A 21,586-nucleotide genomic window follows, 5' to 3' on the forward strand; every position below is an offset into this window, starting at 1 on the left:
CAACAGCTTGGGGTGTTTTTTTGTATGCACCTGCCATTCGTTCCTTATACGGTCTATCCAGTTTTACACTCTCTCCTCTTGCAAACCAACTGAGTGAGAGAATTTTAGTAACTGTTGGCATGACCTGACGTTCCACTGGTGGACTTATCTTAGCGATATGCCCTGCTCAAGTCATATCATTGTAAGTTAAATGTTATAATATATGTTTATTATCCAGTGTGCTCTGTTTTTGTTTCAGGTTTTACGTATGTTTAATCTCACATTGGACTTGTAATCAATGAATATTCTGGGGCTGATGCCGTTTGCAGTTCTTAGTTGTGAGTAATTAACTATCTTGTCTCAGCTACCTTGATTACCATAGTTTAAAAAAAATAGTAGGGAGGAGCTATCCCTACCAGGTGGTGACTTGAGAGATGTATCTTGGGTAACACCATCTTCGATTTCAGATTCTCGTATGCCTTTTTACCCCTTATGTTTCCTGCTTTATGAAGACTTGTAAATAAAGATTGCATTTATTCAAGATTTTCCCAAATGTCCACCCCAGATATTACCACACTAAGCGTGCTGGAAGAACCTGAACCATGAAGGTGAAACTTATCAACAAGATAGAGCACGACATGGTTGTTATTTCATTGATATAATTTATTAGATAAGGAGTGCTTGCAAAGTTTGGCTCCATTGTTCCCAGAAGTATGGTAAGAGAGGTCTCGTTCTCAGTATCAAGGGTGTTCTGCTCCTATCAAATAAAGGGATGTCTGTTGTGATAGAGTCTGCAGAGGTAAGTGAAGAAGTAGAGACTAGACATCAGGAACTAGAAAAAGATTTATAGGCTGTTAAAAGAAACTATCATTCTGCTGTGCTGTGTGTTTTGTGGCTCATTACAGAGAAAATGTTGTTGCTGCGGAATGTCCTGTAAAGTTTGAGGAGGGGATGATGGGACAAATCTCATACTTTTGAGAGATGTCTTCTTATTTCCTGTTGTAGCTATAAGGCAGGAAATGAAGGGAAATCCCCCCAATGGGACAGAGATGGCAAAAAAAAACTGATAGGGGTTATATAATTGTTGAACTCCCTTCCCCAAACAGTGGAGTCAGTTTAGAGTATTGACTAATTCAAGAACATTTTGATATTTCCCTTGGAAAACACAATATACAGTGGTACTCTTAGTAACTTATACACACACACACACTTTCACAAAGGTTGACCTATGTGGACCTGTGTCTTTATTCAACCTCAACAACTATGTAACCTTACCATACTCAATCCAAAACTATAAAAGGTGCTGACTACTTTAAATATTTGTTTTATTGATTTCGGTACACTTCCTGTGCAGGTAGATGGTTATACCCGGGTCATTAAGTGAGGTAGAGTCCATGAACCCATCGCACTCAAAACCGCTGTTCCATATAAAAGATGAGTGCTGTGACAATCGACGGATGGCAACCGTGTATAATCACAGAATAACATAGACACCGGCACTTCAAGGAATGAATCAATGGCGTCTGTTTATTGACGCAAGAGACTTAGCACAATCAAAAATGCTTTTTTGATGCATTGTGCTATGTCTCATGCGTCAATAAAGAGACGCCATTGATTCATTCCTTGAAGTGCCGGTGTCTATATTATTCTATGAAGTGAGGTAGATCTCTCCAGTGGAGACCCAGACAGCACCTGATGTAGGTTCTAAACCTTAGGTATTTAAAACTATTAAGGAAAAATGTTTTGGCAAGACTTCGCCTTCCTGGGTAAGCACAGAATTTATGGGGGTCCCAAAGCAGTGGTTTCATTATGGAATATATTACGGACTTATTAGTGTAGGGATCATTTTACTAGAGCTGCAGCTAACGATTATTTTCAAAATCGATTAGTTAGCCGATTATTAAGTTCGATTAATTGGTTAATCGGATAAAAAATCAGATCAAATAAATGGCTTCAGTGATGGACTACTAGTTTGTATTGAGTGTAGTCCATACGATGAACGTGAGGTGGGGAGGAGATGCGGCGTGTGGAGCGTGGATGCAGGCGGTTCTGGCAGCGGCAAACGTGAGGTGGGGAGGAGGTGCGGCGCGCAGCGTGTGTGGAGCCGTGAACACAAGCCGATTAATCGATGATTGAAAAAGTTGACAACTTTTTCAATAATCGCTTATAACCGATTATGTCGATTAGTTGTTGCAGCCCTACATTTTACCAAGAAATACACAGATATGTTTTTATATCAAATATGTGTTTATTGAACTATGCAAAATCTCCTGTCTTGCATCATGGGAAGCCATTACAGGAAGATATCTCAGCAGTACCACTTGTGTCCACTGCACGGTAAAGATGTTAGTTTAAGAATCACTCCTTATGTGATGAAAACATTAGTGCATGGTGGTTGCTGTGGACAACTATGACTGCTCCCTTCTTCTGCACAGCAGAAAGGGGTTATGCCTGTAGAGATAGTAACATCAGCACTTACGTCCACTTACGGAAAGCTCTTCATAACAAACGCTACTGGTTGATCGACATTTTTGTGTATAAAGTTTTAAACCCAGCAAGCAACCTGGAGTAGTTGATCTCATGTTGAAGTACTTGTTCCTATAAATGATTACACGGAATATAGCAGCCAAAGAGAATTACAATTACATCTGAACTTGACCATTCCTACTGTATATCTGTTTCATCTTCCAGCATTTGCAGTAAACATTCATCATTTGCAGACCAATAGCAGTTATACAGAAATAAACTGAAAACAGTAGAAGACCTGCCTCAGGGCCACTCATGCATTGTGGCCACACACTACTATGATTTGTCATGTATAATTGCTCAACTTTGAGTTGAGTTAACAGGTCAGCATTGCTATTTGGGTGAGGCCAATGCTCAGAAGAGCTGTGCTCTCAAGTTTGTAGAAGACCAGAACACATTGCCCACACTTTTGTCCAACATTCAACAGGGTCAGCAGCACATTCGAAGCACTTTACGGAAATAGTTCCTGAACTCAGTGTTGAAAATTGTGTAGATAACAGGATTCAAGGCGCTGTTGACGTATCCCAACCATGTGACAGTGCTGAAGAGAGGCTCTGGAATGTAACAAGTCTCGCACAGTGCGCGTGTAATGTGCACCACAAAAAACGGCGTCCAGCAGAAAAGAAAAGTACCTGGAAAAGAATTCGAGAAATATTTCATGAATAAAATTATATCGGAATCAGTTAAAAATAATCAAACAATTACTAAGACCAGGAGAATTAAACATAACATACAGTTATATACCATTTGTATGAAAGCCTATTTCATACTTGCCTATTCTAGATCTTATTTCCTGAGAGACATTCAACAACCATCACCAGTTGTATATTGTTCTGGTAGTGTGGAATAAAATGGTTGTCTGATAACTGCATCGATAATAATCACGTCAGCTCATCTACGATTTTTATTTTTCCCTTAAGTAATCCTATAGTTCAGTGGGGGTGCAGAACTAAAAAGCTCATAAAGAACAGTCTATACGCATTTATAGACAAATCTGCTAAAGCTTAGGCTCTTCAATTTTAGGCTCTTTCTGTGTATGGCTGGCTTCAATAGAAAAAACATGAATCACAGACCGCCCCCCTAACCCTCTTCCTACACAAAATGTATTGTCTTTTTCTTATGTTTCCATTCACATTAAAATGTTCTCATAGCCATTGTGTTTTGTATACAGTAGAGAAAGTTAAAGTATATCAAAACATTTTTTTATGTCAGGTTTTGTGCCCTCTTTATGTCATTGGGGAGATTTCTCTTCACTTCCTGTCTTGTAGACACAACAGTAAGTGATGGGAAACTTCTCCAAAGTAAAGAAAATTCCCTCTTAGTTGTCATTGGAAATTCGAACAAATGTCCCCATTGGAAGATTTCCTTTATTTCTGTTCTGGTGGTAACTCAAACGTTTAGATTTTTCCTCCCTTGACAATGATCATTAGGACAAATAGAGAAGAATCTCCCTAACTGGGACCCAGGCAGCAATAAAAACCTGACAGGTATTGTAAGTCCTCACCACATCCAATAACGTAAAACAAGCTCTGACTTCAGATACAGTACACTTTAAAATCTGTCAATTTTTATTTATTTATTTGCTTTGTCCATTTGGGGAGATCTCAGCGGAGATTCCATTGGACTGTACCATAGTTTATTCCCGAACTGAGCTTCAGTGCTGTACTATATTGATGGCTGTGAATGAAAGACCTGGACTCTGCAGTTTATCTCTATTTCTCTAGTCATCACCATGTGATACTATATACAAGAAAAAGCCAACTAAAATACATCAGAGTACAATAAAATGGGGGATCTTGGATTCTTAGTATAACAGTTGGTATCAGTACCTGAAATGATACAGCTAATAAAATTATGTGTGTGTGTCTGTGGTCCAGACAAAGGGGTACTGATGGCAATGTTGTCATTTTATTGTGGTGATTGGTTTATGATTCTTTCCTGCTAATTACTGCTATATTTAGCTATCAATAGATCAGGGATTAGTCTTTTTTAAATTATTAGGGTTCAAAGTTGACATGGGCTTGCCAAAGCAAAGACATGAAGTAAAAACAGTTACCACAGAAACCAGTGGCGGAACTAATAACCAAAGGGCCCTGGTGCAAGATTTTATCTTGGGCCCCCCTCCCAAGACGGGGGGGGGGCGCGCTCCCCCCCCCAGCGGTCTCTAATGTTGCAGTAGCGTGCTGGACTTACCTGAGACCATGCAGAGCACACCATAGATCCTGTATAGCCCACCAGACCTCTCACATGGGTACCGACTATACCCCTCTGATGGCGGTGTTCTATTAAAGGTTGTGACTACGTTAAAATGTGTGACCGGTGACGTGGTGACGTAAAGTAATCCCGCCCAGTTTTTCGGCGGTGGAATGTGTGACCACCAATAGGTGAAGTATTCCAGCGCTTTCCCAGCTGTTCCAGGGCAGATCGGCATCGCAAATCGCATGTGCAGGAGAACCGATCTGCCCTGAAACAGCTGATCGGTCCTGAAATGTCACTTCTCTCCGACTGCGATCTCACATTCCACCGCACTCACAAAGTCGGATAGAAGTGACATTTAGGCAGTGCGGGGCCCCGGTGTTCGAACACCGGGACCGTGCACTGCCATATATTGCAGTACCAGACCGCACTGAGACTGTAAGGGTGCCCAGTACCAGACCCCACTGGGCCCCCCCACAGCTTTAGGCCCCGGTGCCCCGGCGGTAGTTCCGCCACTGACAGAAACTGTTTTAGATGCTAAATAGAACTGCCAATACTCCTATATAATTGGCTGCAATGGTATGGAGCAATGGCAAGACTGATAAAGGGCGAAAACAAAGGATTTCTGTGTTCTCAGTCGATTACATGGCAGGTAACATGACCATGGCCTCCAAGGAGTGCCAATTGTTTTACAAATCTGGAAATTGACTTTGAAAGCTGGAATATGATATTCAAAGTTAGAGTAATAAAATAATGAAGTTTGTTAAGAGTACTGATACTTGTCATGTATCTTTTGATTCCAGTAAAAAAATCTCCAACCTCATCTCAAAGTATCACCCAAAGTGTCCTCTCCGCTCCTCCCCTCCTCCCAAGACCTCCTGCCCAGCTCCCTCATCACCTCCTCCCATGCTTGCTTCTAGAGCTTCTCCAGGACCTCTCCCATCCTGTGGAAATCTCTACCAGAACCTATCCAGCTATCTCTATCTCTGTCTGCCTTTTAGGCGATCCCTGAAAACTCACCTGTTTAGGAAAGCCTATTCCACCTCCTCTTAAAAACTGTATATGTACTCCTTCAATCAGCTCATCCCCACACAGTTATTACCGTCTGTATCATTTGTCCCTCCTTGTAGATTGCAAGCTCTCATGAGCAATGGCCCATATGTTGTAAAGCGCTGCGCAAACTGTTGGTATTATACAAATCCTGTATAATAATAATAATATTCACAATGGTCTCATTGCTATAGAGGAATCCTCTTAAGTTTGTTTCAGTTCACATTAACATGTTCAAATAGGCAAAGGAATACTTTAAAAGGAACTTCATCCTTATTTTCAGAATGACAACAAAGACACCTTTAGACATTTTTAGAAATGACAATCTACAAACAGATACTTCTAGATAATTGCCGGCTTTGTATCGTTTGCATACCTTATTTTTCTTTTCTTCCTCAGTCTTCTGACAGTGGCCATTTTTACTAAGGGCAGATTAATATATCTCCCTTTACTTCCTGGAACTCTGGCACATGTGACCAGGACATGTGACCATGCACATACTCAGGGGAGGAAAATACCTTTCCCTGAGATCTCATGAGATTTCCCATCTGCTGATGTAACCTTCCCAGGATGCATTTCTTAGGTACAGGCTACATCACTAATGCCCAAGAGGACCAGGAAGTGGAAAAACTGTAATTGTAAGTAAAATAAAAATATTTTTATTTAACGAATTAATGTAAGATGATTTAATATCAGAATGCAGCGCTGTGTGCTGATATGATTTTTAGTGAAAGGGGGTAAAGGAGTTTACTTCAATGAAAACATTCAAAACAATTAGTAGATTTAGTGCTCTAGATTACAAAAGATATCTGCAAATCAAGATTTAGCCTTGCCTTAGGACCCACCCCTGTCAGCTACTTAATATAATCTGATGCCGAAACTTTTTTTGTTTTGGATAGAGTGGAGAGGGATTAGAACACATGTGAGGTTTTTATTCGGGATGCACCGAACTTGCCCAAATGCTTCGGTACCTTCCCCGATACCGGAACTTCCCGCAAGAGGAAGATTTCTTCTGACCGGCAGTGTCGTAGGGACACATGGAGCCAGCTTCCCTTGCGATCAGGAAGCTGGGCAGCGAGTAATGACCTGCCTCTCGGCTTTCTGATTGACCCAGGAAGCCAGGTTCATGCTGATGGACTGGGAGGCCGGCTTCCCGGCCAATCATCATCTAGCTGGCCAAACAGCCGTCTCCTTGCTGATTGATAATCAAGCCGGCCAAACAATATGAAGCTGGCTTTCTGGGCAATCAGGGAGCTGGCTCCATGCCAGCGGAAGCACCGGTATCGGTACTCTGTATCTGCGAGTACTTTAAGCAAAGTATCGATACTCGTACTTGATACTGAAAAACCGGTATTGGTGCATCCCTAGATTTTATTCCTGTATGTGCCCCCATTAGGGAGATTTTTCTAATTTGTCCTGGTGACCGTTATCGCTGAACGTGAAAGAAAATCCCAAATTATGGGTTGTTAGCAGAACAGCTATAGATGGGAAATCTTCCAATGGGGTCACTAGTTCTGATGCCTCTGATGACCACCAGGGATTTCCCTCTACTTTTCACTTCTTGTTGTGGCTATGAGACAGGAAGTGAAGGGAAATCGTCCCAATGTGACACAGATGCCAAAAAAAATCTGACAGATGTTATAACCCTCCCTTCCTCTATTCAAAACTATATATATATTGTAACAAGGACACTCGACTGTAGACCGCAGGTGCAAGTAAAATGCAGTTTTAATAAGGTCATACGCCATTCATCTCGTTCCATCCACAGGGTAGACCTCCCCTGTTGCACAAGATAGCTTCCCTCGTGAGCCCTCACTGCTCTCTCAGCAGTGTGTCCCAGGGGTCCTAGGGTCACCGACCTTCCCGACCTCTCCCAGCCTTCCCTGGCTGTTCCACGTGTCCCGCACGCACCTGAGTCTGCTGTGGCTCTGTGCTTCCTGCACCCACATGACTCCAACTCCAACTCTGAGCACTGGGCTGGCTTCTAATAAAGCTGCTCTCAGCCACTTGATCAGCCCAAGCTGGTCATTGGTAACACCTGGCCCCAGGACTGGAGATCTCAACCCACCCAGAGCTCTACGAAGTCTCCAGAGCTCCAGATCCCAGCTACAATTAGGAAAACCTGGACGAACCTGAAAAGCCAGGCTCTTCCTTATAACATGTTTCACATTCTGGACCCTCTCAGCCCCTTTGGCTGAGAGTCCTGGGTGCCAAAGTCGCCATACTACACCGTGGCATTGGCTTACACTGCCACAATATATATAATATAAAAAGGTTTTGGATTCATTCTACTTTAGGAAAGGTTTACACATGAATGGCAAAGAAAGTAAAATAAAAAAGGCAGAAATATAATAGATAAGGAGGAAGGAGAGAAATAAGTAAATTAGGACTGATTATGGTTAACTATTAATAAGGGGTTAAAGAGATATATTTTGAATGCTCTTTTTCATTTGGCAAAAGTTGCTATAACTGATATTTGGGGCAGATCAAAGGAAACTACAATCACATAGGTAAAATATTATCCTTTAAGAAAAAAATTATTTATCTCTCTATCATGTATTTCTCTAAAAACTAATATATCTAATATAGATTACCTATTTATTGTAATCTATATAAAGAAACTTTCTAGTCAAAGCATACAAGAATCTCAACCAGCAGATAACTAAAGAGAAAACTGAGATGCACAAAATGTAAGGTGAGTATCCTATTGATAAATAAAGTGGGCTTGGGTCTTCCAAATGCTACTATCCCCAGTTCCCTCTAACAGCATATTTCCTAACCTTCTGAGATCGGAATAAGTGCCAAGAGTGTTTCAGCAAATTATGTTCCTGGACAAACCCTTCTGTCATGCTGCCAGCATTGGAGGCCCATTCATGCTGTCCAGTGCATGTTGCAGCAGTGCGTTTTGTATGCGTTATAGGGTTGAGCATGTATGCATTTCTTCTGGGACGCCAATGTGCATGTGACCTGGCCCTCAGAGCACTACAACACATGTAACAGACCACACCTACATCGTTTTTCAGTGCACTGCATTTGTTTTTGCTTGCACAGTGGTGTATATAGACCTTAAGATATACAGTATATTCATGTATAGTGATGGTAAGGGCCCTTTCTGCAAGGAGTTGGCATGTTCTTCCTGTGTTTGGGTGGGTTTCCTCCGGGTACTCCGGTTTCCTTCCACACTCCAAAGACATGCTCCAAAGACATGCTGGTAGGTTAATTGGCTCCTGTTTAAAATTGGCCCTGTATGCATGTGAGATAGGGAACTTAGATTGTAAGCTCCTTGAGGGCAGAGACTAATGTGATTGTGCAGTATGTAAAAGCATTGTGTAAACTGTCAGCGCTTTATAAATACCAAGATTAATAAATATTCATAGGTGTCTAAGCTGGGCAAAATCACAAAAAGACAATGATACTTAATTGCTGTGCTGGCAATCAAATTCCATTAGGTATGTATTTACAGGGCAGCACAGTGGTGTAGTGGTTAGCACTTCTGCCTTGCAGCACTGGGGGTTCCTGGTTCAAATCCCAGCCTGGTCACTATCTGCAACTATCTGTTTGCAAGTTAAATGAATACCCAGAGTACCTGGAGGGTTTCTTCCCACACTCCAAACACATGCTGGTAGGTTAATTGGCTCCTCTGTAATAAGTAGGCCTACACATCAGGGAACAGGACACAGGTATTTGGGCTCAAAAGAAACATGCACAGTATGTGAAGACTTATGAAATTTGGGTCAGTCAAAAGACTAATGTGTTATGAAGAAGCCAGGGCATTGTGATTGTAGCTCAGCATGTCTTAAAGCAATGGTCACAGTTGCACCATGTGACAAAATCCAAGTTGTGCGTCATGCATGTTAAGCAAACATTAGTGACAGTTATCTATTTTTAAGAAGAGGATTTACTAAACTTGGATTCGGGGACTGAATGAAGCTCACAGTCACTAACGATTTAGAAGCTCAGTGATGTCAGCATCCCTTACTAATCGTGAACTGACGGCGGACAAAGCCTGCAGAGTGCAGATGAACACAGGGAAGCTTATTTCACCTTTTTCAATCGTTGTAACTTTACCATAGGTTCAAGGAACAGAACAGAAAAGGGATGTGAAGGGAAGAAGCATACATGTGAACTCATACTATAATTCATTTTTTGTGAGTGTGCTGCTGGTAAATTCTGTATGCCCATAAATGGTTGAGTTCAGAAGCTTCAACCTGTCCCATTGTTAACAGGGGTATTAAATCAAGCACACAGCCATGCATGCTCCATTAAAAAGCAATGGCAGTTGAATGGATTGTATAACTTTGTCATCAATGCCGAGTGCAAGCCAGGTCTTCTCATCCAACATCGGTACCTAGACTTACAAATGTACTTTTCATGGAATGGACACAAATTTGCACAGACACACTCCAAAATCTAGGCTTCTCAGAAGAGTGGAGGCTGTTATAACTGCAAACGGAGGGCCAACTCCATATAAATGCCCGTGGCTTTGCAAAGGGATGTCCAACATGATCCTATAAATGTGATAGGACTTGAGGTCCACAGACTTTTCTCAATACAGTATAAGTGGGGGAATGGTTGGACTCAAGAACAGTTCCACTCTCTGTTATCCCCTATAGTTTCGCTCTAGCTACAGTTTTCTGAGGTATACAGCTATTCCTCGCTTAACGACCGAGTTCTGTTCCTACGACCAGGTCCTTAAACGTATTGGTCGTTAAGCGAGGAACTGTATGCAGTACTATACTACATTAGTACAGTACTGTACAGTGTACTGTAAAGCAGTCAATAAAGTACTTATCTAGACTAGCAGCGGAGAACGGAGTACAGCACTGAAGACGGTAAGACGTCGATATGCCGCTGCTATGTTCCCGCACACACAATCGGAGAGCTGGTCGTAAATGTGAGTGGTCACAAACAGGTAAGTCGTTAAGTGAGGAATATCTGTAATACCAAACTGCCCAGACATTGCTTCTTTTACATGCTTTTTACACATTACACATTTACATATCTTTTTCCTGGTGAAGCGTTAAAGTGGAACGCAGGCCAAAATGTATTTTTTCTGTGTTGGCGTACTGAAGGATCAGGAACAGAATCTGTTTTTTTTATATTACTGCCGTATCCACCTTTGTGTTTTTTACCACATTTTTACCTCTTTTATTTGACAGATCAGAGAGTAAGGGAATATCTCCCCACTTCCGCTGTATTTGATGGGTTTCAGACGGAAAGTGCAATTGAAGCCAAAACTTTTTTTTTTCGTTTTGGATAGAGTGGAGAGGGATTAGAACACCTGTTAGGTTTTTATTCCTGTCTGTGTGCCAGTTAGGAAGATTTACCCTCTCTATTTGTCCTGGGGATCGTTATCACTAAAAGTGAAAGAAATTCCCAGATTTTGGACTCTCATCAGAACAGGAATAGATGTGCTATCTTTCAATGGGGACAGAAGATCTGGTGACCACCAGCAATTTCCATAATTGTGGAGGCATTTCCTCTCATTTCCTGTTGTGGCTATCAGACAGGAAGTAAAGGGAAATGTACTTAATGTTATAGAGATGGCAAAAAAGCAGAATAGGGTTATAACCCTCCCTTCTGCTAAAAAAAAAAAAAAGGTTTTGGCGTTAGTTCTACTATAATGTTATTGTAGCTGTATTACTGCACCTGCAGCAATCAGTTCTGCAAGTACTGTCCGTGATACTTTTTTAAAAATTTGCACTAATTGTCATTTTCAGGACAAGCTTTATGGTGGTCTAACCTTTTTCTAGGGTCCAAGCAGTGAGCACCTCAGAAAAAGCAGGCAGACCCCCTGAAAGATTGTCCTGAAAATTTACTGTAAGTTCAAATAAAAAGGTATCATGGACAGTACTCAACATGGGTGTCAGGCAAAACAGGTCTGTATCCCCATAAGCTTTCCCCTTACTTCCTGCCCAGGTGATGGGTGTCACAACAGGGAGAAAAATGAAATCTCTGATATAGGGATACAGCATTTAAAATCTGGCAAAAGTTTTCAACCTAAAACTAAAACCTACATTTGTGAGCAGCTAAACTAATTCCCTGACTGTATTCCCATGTGGATGGCAAAGTTTAAACAAAATTAATTTTATAATCTAGAAGGGGAAAACAAAAATCCCCCCAACTCCACTGATACATTTCTATCACTAAAGGTGCCCATACACTGCTCGATTCTCGTACGAGAATCGCGGGAAATCCCGCGATCGTACGAGAATCGAGCAGTGTGAACGAAGACGTGCGACCGTTTCTACTGTACGGTCGCACGTCTTTTTTCTAAGGAGCACGCTAGAAAACCAGCCGAAAATTGCACGATTTTCGGCTGGTTTGAACGGTGCTCGGGAGACAAATGCCGAACGGGCCGGTGTGCGCACACAGCCCGTTCAGCATTGCGGTCATTGGAAGCCCGCCCCTCAGGGGGGCGGGCTTGCGATGATCGAGAGTACGATCTGCCTGTCCAAGATGGGCAGATCGTAAGTTTTTTAATTACTTTACAACCATCGCAAGACTAAGGTCTTGCGATGGTTGTAAAGTGTATGGCCACCTTCATACTCTTCCTTTGTGCCGAGAAAACATTACGTTGCATTGCAGCTGTGAACTATCAGATCCCACCAGTTTGTTTTGATAGAGAGAGCATGGCTGTCGCCGACAAACACAATTTCAGGCTAAGAATCAGGTACCAATAACATGATCACAATGACAGCCAATCATGGTCATCACATGTAAGCTGGAGGTTTGTTTGCAAACAAAGCTCTGCAGCCTGCCAATTGCAGTACCAGAAAGAAGTACCATTTCAGATACAATTTCATTATTTAAAAAATGTATTAAAACCAATCATGTTAAATAACAAAAAAAGATTTTCTTTACATTTTCTTTTTTTTGTCAGCCTTTAATATAGATGGAGGGTTCCTAAACCGGTATACCCTATAAAAGCCTGATACACAGCCAGTAAGCCTGTTATTTTTTTACTTCCTTTAACAGGCCAAGCTGCCTAGCAAAAATGACTGTTGGAGGGTTGAGACAAACCATTTCACACTGACAGGGGTGCTTACAGTGGTCGACTTTTATTCATTTATGTAAAACCTTTATCCCAAAAGTAGAATAAAAAACTGTTGCTGTAACTGCTTCAAAACTGTTAACTTGAGTTTGGATTGAAAGCTTTTGCTGCCACTGACTTATCTCATAAGTCAGCATCAGTGGGGGGTACACAGACTCCCGGTGGCTATGTATGGTAGACAATTCTGGAAGCAATTCTGGCAGCAGTAAAGCCACCTGATCGCTTCCAGGGACGGGTATACATGTGCACGTAACGCCTGAAACCTCTACCTAGCTTCCCAGGGCTCCTTGCCTCCTGCAGGCTGGGCCTGGCATCGCAGGTGTTGGCAGGTAGAGGTGAGAGAGACCAGCAAATGTTCATTCACTGACCTCCTTCCTGCTGAATGAAACCTGGAAGCGATGAGAATTTCATCACTTCCGGTTTTTGAGCTGTCATTCTCCGGCTAAAGCAGCTGGGGAAGAAGCTGATCAAGCACGATCTGTCTGTGCTTGATTAGCTTCAGTGGGCTGCAAAGGTGACATTAGGCTATTAGGGGGTCTAATAGACTTTAAAGAGGACCTGTCACTACTAAAGGGCTATCACATGTGATAGCAATGAAGTCAAGTTAAAAAAAAATGTTTAGGAAAATAAAGCTAAATAAAATAAATGTTTAAAGTCCCCCCCTCAACCATGTACATGCACATACTAAACGCCATTAGAATTGTATGAGGAGGAAGTGCAATCATTATCCACAAATTCTCAGATTTCTGTGCTTTATGTGCTTTCCTCCAGATCATTCCAGAGCTAAATTAGCTTTCAGATCCAGTAACAGGAAAAAGACCAACAAGAAGTAACAAGAAAGACTAGAACAAGAAATGTATTAGGTGAATGTAGTGTAAGATTAATAGCCTGTGTGTTGTGCGCTTCCTATCTTTTCACTGATGACAGTTTACTGGATGAAACAGATGATACCATGGACTTTCCAGACTAAGTGCATCATTATCAGTCTACCTAATTGGCATCAAGGGATAAATCTAATTTGTGGGTACAAGGTTTAACATATGTAATGAAGTTTATTCTTAGTACTCTCAGACCAGCTAAAGGATACAAAAAAAGCCATGGACCTTTTATAAAACAGCTATTAATGTGTAAGATTTAAGAGTGATGTCACTAATAACTGAAAAGTCTTATTGGTGAAAGGCAGTAGGCTGAATCTCCCACTGTTTTCATATATTTCAACTCAAGGATACCTTTGTTCTGAGTGTTGTGGCACTCCTGGGTTCCATCCATATCAGATGCATTGTGATGCATTTTTGAATGCACTTCGACTGCATAGACCAGGGGCGGGCAACTCTGTTGAACGACATTGCAAGACTGACGGTTACAGGCATGACTCCCAGAGGCAGAGGCATGTTGGCATTTGTAGTTATTGCACTAACTAGAGTTGCCCAACCCTGACATAGAAAGTAAAAAATCCATATTACCTAATGAACACAGCTCATACCATTGGCTTGTGTTGCAGTGCAGTGCAGTGCATTGAAAAATGTTCAGCAAAAGGAACATAAGGCATGCAAACGCAACACGTGTTAAAATTTGCCATTTTCATTCCCATTCAGGGCAGATTTGTCCTTCCATTGTTCCCAAATAGCTGTTTTTCTTCTATTGTCCTTATAGAACTTATTATGATGGTCGTAAAGCTCTGAGTGCTCTTGGACCCAAATTTTGAAGGATTCTGCATCCACTCATCCCTTTCCAGCCAATTATGTGCACTGTTCCACTACTCTCTACATATACAATCAGGATGTGTCATATACAAAGGGAAAACTTTTTTTTATCTCAGACAGAAGAAGGGAGTTACCTCAAAGGAAATGCAAGCAGATAACTTTTCGATAAAGATGCACTGCAAATGCATGGCAAACACATAAAAACATGCATGTGGAAATGCATGAAAACGCACATTTTCTGGTATAAATGGGTCCTACATGCAAATGAAAACTCAGAAGCTCTCCTAACTAAGAAAATACCCAACACCCCCTTAAAACGTAATCTTCCCCTACCTGAATATTTAACCATGCTCTTAGATGGATTCCAATGATTAGGACCTAGCTATGTGGTGGAGTCCTCCTGTTGGTTCGATAAAGCCCTCCCAATTTTAGCAGATATTTGCAGTATGTTGGCTCATTATCAGCACACACACTATCCTAAACACTCCTGAGGAAGCGGCTCAATTCCCGTGACGCACGTAGCGCACTGCCCTCTCTGATGACTTTCTTATAATACCTTTGACATGTGCCTTGCACATCTCTTTATGGTTGGACATATATGTCACTTAAATCAACTCAAAGGGGGCTATTTAATGCGTGATGAATAGTATCTCTTGAGCCCCAAGTATCAACTTCATTGTTTTTATGCTGTGGAATATGCCAACTTTTTATTATGTACACAATGAAAGAATAATGTTTTAATGTAGGTTTTGCTTGTGTGTGTATCTAAAAAGTGTGTTAGTTGTTCTTTTTTGAGTATATGTGTGTTATTTTTGGATGTAGTACCCCATTTGTTTTTCTCTTTCTCTCTCAAGAAATTGAGAGTCAAATCAGAAAGAAAGCCCTGTTTGCTTGAGATATAATGTCCTCTTTAATAAAGAGGTATAACCTACTTGTTAGATGATCTATTTCTTGCTATATAATACTTATTTCTTTCAGTCCTAGTTTTGATAAACCGGTCCTACAATTATACAAATGTTCAGGTAACAAATTAACCAACGGATTTGTTTTCAAAATACATTTAATACATCAAAAACACATCAGAATCACACATTAATGAACCTTTCATTAAACAAAATCGTAAAATGTCTTTGGAAATCAATGTTTGCAAATATTTTAGATGGAGAAATGATTTTGCATTGAAGAACATCCAGATTATTTCTTTCACTGAGGTCAGAAGAGAGGACTTTGCCTACTAAATTTAAACAAAATGAAATATATGCCATCTGAGCTGATAAGTACATGATCTGAGCCCGGATTTCAGCCTTCCCTGGTAGTCGATTTGGCTTTTCTCCATAAAGCTTTACACATAGCAGATCTTGTTGGGGAAAAGTCATTTCTGAGTTATCCCAAAACAAAACCCTTATGTAGAAGTTACTCTTGCTTTGTGATTGTTTAGTTGAATCTGACTCAGTGAGTTATTATTTTACCTAAAGGAATGGAGAATGCTCACTTAGCTGAGTGAATGCAGTAAGGCCCCATGCACATCTGTGAGGTTCAATGGGGGTGTTAACACATGTGTGTCACCATGCGTTTCGTTAAGGTGTTTTCTATTTTTCCAGATGCAGTGTATCACAATGCTTGATAATGCACTGCATGCTGCAACACAGGTGTGTAGGAGGTCCATTCTTTTAGTGCAAGGGAGGGCAACTCCGGCCTTCCAGCTGTTGTGGAACTACAAGTCCCATGAGGCATTGCAAGACCGACAGCCACAAGCATGACTCCCAGAGGCAGAGGCATGTTGAGATTTGTATTTAAAGCACAGCTGGAGGGCCAGAGATGCCCACCCCTGCTTTAGTAAGGTCGCACATTAAGGCAATGCAGATTTATAAAAACTAAACTATTGCTCGATGCTCTTATATTCACTTAGTTGACCACCCTTGCACAAGCTGAACACAGGATATTGTCGGAGCCATTACACAAGTATTATGAATGGAATGTAATTTAGTGAATGAAGACACCTAGAAAAATTATACATTATTCATGTAGCCAGTGATCTTGAGGAAGTGCACTGCTTTGAAGGATCAACGGGTATTTTGGGGTACTAAATATATTCTGACTCCGATCGTTGTGATAGCGAAATATATCCCTTGCTGAGACCTCTATGCCTGGCCTGTATAAGCAGATATACTCACTGCGGACAATCCTCGTCAGATAGCTGAACTCGTCAATACCGATTCATTCAAAAGAGGTGTTTATTCTTTACATCAGGATTACAGCAGATGATAGGAACAGCAGTTGAACGGTTATAGTATTGTGCGGTCAGAAAATGATGCCTTTCCTACGTACTGTGCAGATTATATGTGTGTCCTTGTTACATGTGGCTAGTAGCTGTGCCATGACACAGGAAGTACTGCACACAGGAAGCAGGAAGGGGCTACACTAGGGGGAAATACATCGTCACATGAGGAATAATTACAGAAAGCATGTTTGTTACAACAAAAGGCCACTAGATGGCAGCATAGGATAACACATGGATTTAGCTATGAGAAAATAGTTAGGCAAATCACACTATATAAATTCTAACCTATATAACAATGCTAATATTAACTGAGGCTATGCATCTCATATTCTACGCCCCTGTTGGGGCGGCACAAAATACTTTAGACATGTGGTTAGGAATGATCAGCATCAGAGATATATGAATATTGTACTGCAACACACATGTATATACTTACAATTGTTGACCTTAGTAACACTTTAACAAGGCAACCATGTCATAAAAAGTATAGAACGACACCAACACTTATTTTTTCCATGCTCCCCTGCCACTATGCCAGAGCCCTAAGTAAAAAAAGCCCTTCGTAATCTGTCAGTTAGTGTTGAAGTCAACTTGGGGCTAAGGGCTTTCCGCTACCCATATATACCAGTGCTTGGGCCTGCTTGGTTCTATTATATATGGCTTCTATTGGTAAAAAGGTTATCTGGGGAGTGTAGGGAAGAAGGTTGGAAGTTACAGAAGGGCAGGTTATTGGCTGAACCTGATATTTTGCTCTAAATGTGCCCTTTGACAAGTTTATTTTAAGTGTTTGGGCATCTCTAGAAAATTATGTTTTAAATTATACTAAGGGGAGATCATAGGGACATTCTAGAGCTACTTTTTCTGACTTTATTTAATGGACCAATAATACAAACATATCAATAACTGTTTCAAGTAAAGATCAGCAGCGCACTGCAGTGGAAACACAAGTGGCTTAGAGACATCTAAAGGCTTAGGCTGGTAATACTAAAAACTAGGAATGCAACGATACCGTTTTTTCGGTATCGAGTACGGGTATCTAAAAAATGTTTTTCGGTACTTGCCGATACAGAGTACTGGTGCATTGTGCCCCGATTATCTGCAAAGCCAGCATTCTAGCGAAAGAACACTTCAGGGCTTCCTGACCAATCAGGAAGCCAGGCGGCGAGTCATGAGGTGCCGTCCGGCTTCCTGATTGGTCAGGAAGCCAGGTTGCCTAGCAACAAGTGAAGCCGGCTTCCTAGCCAATCAGGAAGCTTGCGGCACATCATGACCTGCCTCCCTGCTTCCTGATTGGATAGGAAGCCAACTTCACTTGTTTCTAGGCAGCATGGTTTCCTGACCAGTCATGAAGCCAGGACACTAGTCATGACGCAAGGCTGCCTACCAACAAGGTAAATTTGGTTTCCTAGCCAATCAGGAAGCTGGAAGACGGGTCATAACACACCGCCCGGCTTCCTGATTGGAAAGGAAGCTGGCTCCATGCTCCCTCGACACTGCTGGTCAGAGGGAGTTTTCCCTCTGACCGGAAGTTCTGGTATCGGAGGTAAGTATCAGAGTTCTTGGTATCGGCAACGATACTAGTATCGCAATTGGTGTATCCCTAGTACATACAAATACAAATGAGGAGATATAAAAATGTGGGGGGAAGGCACTAACCAAGGGAAACTTCAAATTCAGGATATTAGCAAAACATATCAGAGCAAAACAGTAACGGGCTCGTGTGGTTCTAGAGTACAAATGTTTGAACTGAGGAAGCCACATGGATAAGTGGTGAAACATCTTCAACATTACAGAACCAGTTAAATATGACTAACTGCTTCTAGCTATTGGTGATATCAGTATACTTTAGGCTTAATTTACACAACTAACACACCAGGGTAAGGATCCTTACTTCCAAAAAAGTTGTGGCGAACGATTAAAAGGCTGTGTGTGTTTTATGGACACACACAGACAAACTGCATCCAGGGCTATGCATCCATTCTTGGACACATGTATATGCTTGGATGTGTGAGAAGATTGTACAACCATTGCATGTGTCAGCCTGTCATTGATTTTGAACAGACTGCTGACTGTGGATGCATGGAACACCTGTGACTCTCTGGCACCTCAATAAGGCCTTATGCACACTGTACAGACCCCTGCGCCTGCCTGAATAAGCCTTAAAATATGTTGCTGCATTTTCCTGGCTTATTATAAACTACACTCCATATCCATATAGCTTGATCACACATCAGTCCGCTTCACCATGGACACTCAAAGGATGACCCAAGCAGGAAGATAACAGAAGAGGAGAACACTATGGGCTCTGCATCACATGAACGAAGCTTAAAAGATAACTATGGGGTAACCTTTTTTTCCCCATAGTTCTCTTTAGGGTCACAGGAGGGCATATACTAATGTGCTTCCATGACCCAAAACTCAGTATATAACGGCTATTGCCCACTATATGCTGAGAGCTCCTCAGCCGGGATGGATCCCGACAATGCTGACAAGATCCACCCTGCTTGCTGATTGACAGAAGGCTCTGCCTATCTAGAGGCAGAGCTAGCTATGCCCGCCCCCTCCCCCATCCATTTCTCCAGTCAGTGCTGGAGGATCGAAGAGGATGGGGATCCCTGGTGGGAACGACTGACAGTCACTGCTCTCTGCAGGGAGATGATTGGGAAGAGAGCGAGCGACGGTGTGTTATTGCTCACTTAACGATCAATATAGCTGACGTGTGACAGTTTCAAAGTCACACATCGGCTCTAACTATGGGGATGAGTGTAATTTACTCTCCCCATAGTTCTCCTTTAAGGTAAGTAAAAAAGGGCTTTTAGATAGGGATGCTACTTTCAGTAAAGCCTTTCATTAGAGTTTTCAAAACATAAACATGACAGATGGTTATTTAAGCCACTGGTGTCTATCAAAAACTGAAAGGTCAGTGTCAAGGATCACACCCATGGCAGTTTGCTAAACAGGGCGAGAACTTTGTTTAGTGGAGAAGGAATGAGGAGAGAGAGCTTGCCTTGAAAAGGTTAAACAAGGCTGTGAAACAGTTATCACAACCTGCAATACTACCAGCAACCACTAAAGAGAGACTCACCCAAATCTAGAAGGCTGGACGCATATAGGCAGATACAACTCTTGAATACAATCTGGTGTACTTTAGGGTTGTCTGGCATCTAGTCAATTCCCATCCTTTTCTGAGATTTCTCTATCCTTTGAAATGCCTGTGCACTTTTGCCCTGCCCATACAGACATTCACACACCAGACACCCGACTAAGGGTACCTTGTCACCATCTACAGTTTGTCAGCTGACTTGTCTGCTAGGCAACCATACACCCGCACAGATCCCTGACAACCGAGCAAACAGACCCTAGTAACATAATGCAACAATCTCTCTAGGAGTTATAAATTCTTGGCTCAGTACGCAGAAGGCCACTTATTAATGTTTATATTTAATGTTCCTAGGTGGGCACAGCATAGAAATGTGTGCAAAAGTAAACATTATAAAAGTAATGATAGACAGAAATATTGGCAAATTGCTATAGAATTAAAAAAAGTGAGAAAAACAGAAAATAACTTCATCATTTGGGCAGTATGATTTATCCTGTTGGTGGGAGCACACCAAAAATGTTCATAATTACTGTGTTTCGAACAAGCTCTTGATGAATTATGCAGTTTATTTTCATGCTACTTAAATTATAAAGTTAGTAATGTGGGACAAACTATTTCCCCTTGACCAGTCCCCTTTGGAGGTATTAACCCACATGGTGTGAGGAAAGTTCTTTGCCTCTTGAAGTGGTCAAAGGTTATGTGAACCAGTCAGTTTTGATGGTTGGGTTGGAGTTAGATTTCTGACACCAACACATCATCCTGATCATCCAAACACCACATGTTTTCCCCGAACAGGGTCCATATAACTGTTTGTCAGGCCTTAGGTGATTCCATAAGGCCAGGACATACCATTTGCATCTGCATGTAACTCATAGTTAGTACTATCAGAAGGAGAAACTCTCATTTCGCCATGACTAATATTTTGGATCTTACGATGGATTAAACATATTTTCTGTTATATTTGGAAAATAACAAAAAATTGCAAACAATTTGGAGCCCAACAGCCACACAGTCTCAGAGGAGCCTTTGATGGCTTGCCATCCCGGCAAGGTGACAGTTATCTAAGTATATCTACAGCCACAAGCCTACAGAAGATTTGTTAGCAGATAGGTTCTAATGCCGGTCTGTAGGCCTATTCAAATTGTGAACTATTAACATTTGTCTACTTGTATGAATTAAAGGCTATATTTTTTTCCCCCTCCAATGCTGCTTTAAGTACTTACCTTATGTGATGCCTCTTGATTCGAACATCTTATATCTTTCACTCATTTCCAACAGTCCCTCCAACGCTGGTGCCGCTTTCTGATCCAGGGCAGACTCCTATATCTTCCTGGGTCCCAGGGAGTCTGTCCTGTGTGCACACTCCCTGCTGTGTATACTGTGCCTCTCCTCCTCTCCCATCCGGTGATATCGAGTGCACATGGGCCCGCACTCACTCCCACACTTACTCCCTCCTGCATGGCCGTTCGGGAAGCAGGGTTCTGCAGCTGGAAGCGAGTGGCGCAGACTCAGGTAAGTAATTACATATTTGACAACTTTTGTTTGTTTGTTGTGGCATACTGTATATGTACTGCTTGCTAGCAGTAGATAAGTATAAAAAATGGAGACTTTAATTCTATATTAAGAAAATATCTATAATATTCTTATACCACTTTTTATATTGGATGTTACAATCGGGTTTGGGTGGAGTCATCTTT

At 41.6% G+C, this 21,586-nt stretch overlaps 1 protein-coding gene across 1 annotated transcript in view; it reads right to left on the reverse strand.

The window, feature by feature from the left end:
* Positions 1–2,842: 2,842 nt before the first annotated feature.
* DRD4 (dopamine receptor D4) overlaps positions 2,843–21,586 on the reverse strand; it is a 48,615-nt gene continuing 29,871 nt past the window's right edge. The window contains exon 4 of the mRNA XM_018556046.1: positions 2,843–3,137. Within this exon, the coding sequence (XP_018411548.1) occupies positions 2,935–3,137 (203 nt within the window). The 3' untranslated portion in view covers positions 2,843–2,934. The remainder of the gene's footprint in view (positions 3,138–21,586) is intronic.

This window comes from Nanorana parkeri, unplaced genomic scaffold (genome assembly GCF_000935625.1).
Source record: "Nanorana parkeri isolate BGI_ZX_2015 unplaced genomic scaffold, ASM93562v1 scaffold222, whole genome shotgun sequence".
Taxonomy (NCBI): domain Eukaryota; kingdom Metazoa; phylum Chordata; class Amphibia; order Anura; family Dicroglossidae; genus Nanorana; species Nanorana parkeri.